At 41.5% G+C, this 6,069-nt stretch overlaps 1 protein-coding gene across 2 annotated transcripts in view; it reads right to left on the bottom strand.

Annotated features, from left to right (window-relative positions):
• Positions 1 to 1,189: 1,189 nt before the first annotated feature.
• sgsm2 (small G protein signaling modulator 2) overlaps positions 1,190 to 6,069 on the bottom strand; it is a 57,763-nt gene continuing 52,883 nt past the window's right edge. For both annotated transcript variants that reach the window (XM_023395461.2, XM_087170835.1), the window contains 2 exons: positions 4,831 to 4,998; positions 1,190 to 4,725 (listed from right to left, as the gene is read on the bottom strand). In XM_023395461.2, the coding sequence (XP_023251229.2) occupies positions 4,637 to 4,725; positions 4,831 to 4,998 (257 nt within the window). In that variant the 3' untranslated portion in view covers positions 1,190 to 4,636. The remainder of the gene's footprint in view (positions 4,726 to 4,830; positions 4,999 to 6,069) is intronic.

The raw sequence follows: 6,069 nt of genomic DNA, 5'->3' as shown, positions 1-6,069 counted from the left end.
GGCATTTTTATGCCTTTCTGTACTATCTTGTTTGATGCCTGATCATACTATGACGTTTTTATGACCTTTTATGTCTTAATATACTATGATGTTTTTTTGACGTTTTATGCCATACTATACTATGACATTTTTTAGCATTTTTCAGCCATAAAATACTTATATCCTTTTTGGCATTTTTAAGCCTTATTATACTCTCTCGTTTGATGCCTGACCATACTATGACGTTTTTATGACCTTTTATGCCTTAATATACTTTGACGTTTTTTTGACGTTTTATGCCATACTATACTATGACGTATTTTAGCAATTTTCGGCCATACTATACCAACATTTGTTTTGGCATTTTTATGCCTTAATATACTATGATGTTTTTTTGACGGTTATGTTTGACGGTTTATGTTTTATGACCGTTTTTTTAGCATTTTTCAGCCATAAAATACTTATATCTTTTTTGGCATTTTTAAGCCTTATTATACTATCTCGTTTGATGCCTGACCATACTATGACGTTTTTATGACATTTTATGCCTAAATATACTATGATGTTTTTTTGACGTTTTATGCCATACTATACTATGAGGTTTTTTTTTAGCATTTTTCAGCCATACAATACTTATATTTTTTTGGCATTTTTAAGCCTTATTATACTATCTCGTTTGATGCCTGACCATACTGAGACGTTTTTATGACCTTTTATGCCTTAATATACTATGATGTTTTTTTGACGTTTTATGCCATACTATACTATGGTTTTTTAGCAATTTTCGGCCATACTATACCAACATTTGTTTTGGCATTTTTATGCCTTTCTGTACTATCTTGTTTGATGCCTGACCATACTATGACGTTTTTATGACCTTTTATGCCTTAATATACTATGATGTTTTTTTGACATTTTATGCCATACTATACTATGACGTATTTTAGCAATTTTCGGCCATACTATACCAACTTTTTTTTTGGGTATTTATATGCCTTTCTATACTATCTCGTTTGATTCCTGACCATAATATGAGGTTTTTATGAGGTTTTATTGCTTAAAATACTATGATGTATTTTTGACGTTTTATGCCATACTATACTATGATGTTTATTGTAATTTTTCTTCCATACAATGCTAAGATTTATATGATACTTATTATACTATTTTGTTTGATGCTGCAGCACCACAAGGAAAGAGAACAGCACACTAATGAACAACCCCGTATTTAATAATACATTACATTCAAGGCAAATGATACATCCTCACCAGTACATATTCAGCAATGCAATCACTGGCTTTCTACATAAATAGAAATTTGAAATCTTGAAGTCAGTGCACAACATTGAGAAAGAACACTTAACAGTCAACGTGTAACATAATCTGCACACATTTTGCATTTCTGCACAAAACACACCTCAGACTAGTGCTGCTAAAACCAACATAAAAAATAGATCTCAAAATAAGTTGTATATATATATATATATGTATATGTATATATATACATATATATATATATATATATATATATATATACATATATATATATATATATACATATATATATATATATGTTCTGACAGTCTTCATAGAAATATTGGGTTTCAGGTTCATATTTACAGCAATATAGACTTTGATGGATTTTCTCAAACGACAGAAATTGCACAGTAGTTAAAGAATCCAAGATCACCATTTTCAAAAATAGTTTACACACATAGTAAACAGTCAGTCTTCAAGATGCAGTATGAAATTGCACATTGTCGTCATGCCACAGAGGGGGCTGTGTCAAGGCTTTGGTACACAACGTCCTGATTGGAAGAAAAAAAGCTCTGCTACGGGTCCCCCCCACCCCCGCCAACCCTCCTCCATCGCCTTGGCAGCAGGGTGGGGGAGGGCGGAGGGGGGAGGGTCCGCAGCGAGGTTACATCCACGCCACTGCCCATTCCTGGGATCGAACTAGCGAATCAGAGAGCCAAATGACTACAGTACACTTCAGGATTGGGGAAGACTCTTGGCACTTGAATCACAGGTGCAGGTCCGTGCTGGATGACCAATCGTATGCAGCTGTGTTGGACATTTTAAGGAGGCGACGAGGGTGTAGATAAAGGGTCACGATGAAGAGAGAGGGAGTGGGGGGGTGGGGAGGGTTGGAAACAGTATCAAAAAGGTCCCGGATTCCCTTCAGATACAAACGAACTCTGTGCTGTTACTAATACTGACTCACTGAACACTGGACTCAGTTTGGCATCAACAGAAGCTTCGTCTTAGGTAATTGTTTGGTTGTTTTTTTTTTTACACCTGTGACCTCAGATCTGTGACTTAGACCAACCCAGTCCAAGCAGGTGTGATGTTCAGAGGCAGGGCCAGAGGCGGGAGAAGAATCAGGTTCAACACGGATGACTGTAGCCGCTTTCTCCCGACAGCACTGAACGCAGCAGCAGCTTTCATGATGCTTTCAGGTCAGTGAGCGAGTTTGACTCCAGTTCCACAGGAAAACATGAATTCATTTAAAGGAGAGCTGGTGATTTTTCTTATGGTCTATTAATCTTATTAATGAGTGACTATTATCTATATCTGGTGAAACACATCATTTATTTCTATAAGGCTCCGTTTACCAGTTATAAATGGTAGTAACTCATTAGTCAGATTAATTAGTAGTAAGCATTAACTTGATCTTGCCAAACAGTGATCCTGCATCAATGAATGAAAACTGTTATAACTCGTTAATAACTGATTATTCATAAAGTGTTAACGACCGAATCAATAACCTAATTATAAACCACTTATAAATCTTTGTGACTGAAGTGGTGCCCCATGTTTCTGTCCTCACTCTAGGAACCTGTACACAAATGTAATATACATATATTGAATTTCCATATATCAAATATATGTGCATATAAAATAAAAACATATGTTAAAACTGTATATAAAACCTATTAGAAATTGGAACAACGTCATATATATTTACATAGATGTCTAGCGCACACAAATATGTATTTTCATGTCGATATTATAAGAAAATTAATAAGGAAAATAAGAAAAACATATATAAACACATAGAATTTTTATATGTATGTTGTTTTAATAAACGTGCATATATAAATTAAATACATAATCTTAACATATATGCTTGAATGTTGCTACATGTTATACCATATAAAAATTCATCATAGATATTTTAATATATTTACTATGAGTATTTCATATATGTTATAAACATATATCTTCATATAGTCAGAAGATATATGTGATAAAAATATCATCACTGGGACATTTATGTCATATATTACACTTGTGTATAGGAACAACTAGAAGGACAGTGTGAGAGGATCATGTCTGTCACAGCGCTTCAGCCTGCTGCTGATACAAGCATGAACTCCTCTCAGTGTCTGTGCGGCTGAGATCAGGCTGTACTTCAATAAGATTTATAAGATGTTAAAAAGTAGTTTTTGTGACATGACTGATTCAAAAACATCCAGATCTTCTGCGAGGGGTCGTTTATTTTTTGAGAAGTTAAAAGTTGGTGTTCAGTCTCTCTCTCTGCGCTGATAATTAAAACCTCTGTCTTTGTTTAACTGCCGGAAATTATGAGACATCCACAATTTTTTTGGTTAAAAACAGTCGTGCACTGTGTGTCATCACAGCGAGAAAAACTCCCAAAGGTCGTGACCTCAGTGGTCACAGCCCTGAACTGACGTCATGGTTCATTAAAGTGAAGATGAAGGCCTGTGTGCTTTAGTCGTCTCTGTTGTGCTCTGCTGCTCTGTCCTGGAACAGGTGTTAAACCTGCTGTGACCTCTGACCTGCTCAGAAAAAAATCGGCTGCAGAGTCAACAGTTTGGCCTCTCGTGGCACCTCTGGCCCCGCCCCCCACCGCCGACCTAAACAGGCACCAGGAAGGAAACCCTTACAAAAAGTGCAACTCAGTATCTCGGGCTGTCACTGATAAAGGCAACATCTGTGTGATAATAAACTCCTGGAGCAGAAGAAAAAAAAAAAGAGGGGATGGGAGGGGTCAGGGGTCAGGGGTCGGGGGTCGGGGGTAAAAACACACATGCTAGTTGTAGAAAACACTCATGAAAAGGTAGTTGGCACAGTTCATTTGGTCACTAATGAAAACTTCGTGGCTAAGTCTTCTGCTCCTCTGTGTGAACGCTGCCCTCTGCTGGACAAACACGGAGCGCTGCAGCTTCCTGACAGGCAGCCAACATGTTCTGTGTCAGTGTGTGTGTGTGTGTGTGTGTGTGTGTGTGTGTGTGTGTGTTTTCATGCACGCACACAAGCTCTGCAGGACCGGGGAGACTCAAGAATGCGTTCACAGTGTGATCAAACTCACAAGCATGCAGACAGATCCACATGTCTGAACGGACACCATGAGCATTCCACGTGAAGGTGAATGTAAACAGATCGAGGCTGAGCGCCGGAGCCGGGCCGCCTCAGCAACCCTTCCTCCACCCCCCCACCCCCTCCCCAGGGCCTTCATCTGGGCCGGGAGGAGACCTGGACCCTCTGGACCTGCTCTGGAGAGGTGGAGGTCTGGAAAAACTCTGTCTCTGTGAGGGATGAGAGGAAGAGCAGAGCGTCCTGTCGAGTTAGGCATCCTCCTCATCCTCCTCCTCCTCCTCCTCCTCCTCCTCCTCCTCCTGCTGCTCCTTGGTCACTTGTTGTCCATCAGAGACTGAACTCTGTGCACCAGCTCACGTGCTATCTTCAGGATGTGTTGGACATCGTGACGCTCGGCCATCTCTGTGGATCAGACGCAGTTTATACACACACACTCACACCATTCAGCTAACTACAGTGTGTGTGTGTGTGTGTGTGTGTGTGTGTGTGTGTTTGTGTGTGTCTCACCGTTGAAGAACTTGATGATGTCAGTAAAGTCCATGTTGTTGTCCATGATGATCTCACGGTAAACTGTGACCAGGGCCAGAGCGAGGAAGAGGACGAAGTGCTGCGAGGAAATCCTGTGAGCCACCCAGATCACCTCCCACACGGCGAACACGTCCTCGTACAGGAGCTCTGCACACGCACACACACACACACACACACACACACACACACACACACACACACACACACACACACACACAAACACACACACAAACACACACACACACACACAGAGTTAGCCATCAGTGAAAATCAAACTTAACCACCGAACACTGGAGTCCTCAGTAACGGCTAAAAGGTGTTTTCTGATAACTGGTCATGTGACACATGTTCCTGTATTCACCACACTGAGTGAACCTGAAGGAGCCGCAGGTGAAACACGTCGTGTGATGAAGGTCAGTGAAGTCGTCTCAGTGTTCAGTGGTTAAACTAAACTCTTCTTCTTTGTCGTCTGCTGACTACATCATTATTTCATGGTCTGGACGTCGTCTGATCAATATATCTATCCTGTAATAATCAATATGAATCCTGGTTGATGACCTCAGCTGCTCTGTGGGTGTGGTTTACTGGAATTTAAAACGACAAACAATCAGATGGAAAGTTCACATTGACTAAAGGCCGGGAGTTCTTCTGCCACCTGGTGTTCAAAATGGCTCAGTGCAGCTTCAGTGCAGAGGAAACAGGTGAGTGAACAGGTGAGTGAGCAGGTGAGGGAACAGGTGAGTGAACAGGTGAGTGAACAGGTGAGTGAAAAGGTGAGGGAGCAGGTGAGGAAACAGGTGAGGGAACAGGTGAGTGAGCAGGTGAGTGAGCAGGTGAGGGAACAGGTGAGGGAAAAGGTGAGTGAGCAGGTGCGGAAACAGGTGAGGGAACAGGTGAGTGAGCAGATGAGGGAACAGGTGAGTGAGCAGGTGAGGGAACAGGTGAGGGAACAGGTGAGTGAAAAGGTGAGGGAGCAGGTGAGGAAACAGGTGAGGAAACAGGTGAGTGAGCAGGTGAGTGAGCAGGTGAGGGAACAGGTGAGGGAACAGGTGAGGGAACAGGTGAGTGAACAGGTGAGGGAGCAGGTGAGGAAACAGGTGAGGGAACAGGTGAGTGAGCAGGTGAGTGAGCAGGTGAGGGAACAGGTGAGGGAACAGGTGAGTGAGCAGGTGAGGAAACAGGTGAGGGAACAGGTGAGTGAGCAGATGAGGGAACAGG

This window comes from Seriola lalandi, unplaced genomic scaffold (assembly GCF_002814215.2).
Source record: "Seriola lalandi dorsalis isolate HSWRI2012SDOR001 ecotype SW California unplaced genomic scaffold, Sedor1 jcf7180002054963, whole genome shotgun sequence".
NCBI classification, from domain to species: Eukaryota; Metazoa; Chordata; class Actinopteri; order Carangiformes; family Carangidae; genus Seriola; species Seriola lalandi.
The sequence above is the reverse complement of the archived record's forward strand: the minus strand, read 5'-3'. Positions and strand labels throughout refer to the sequence as shown.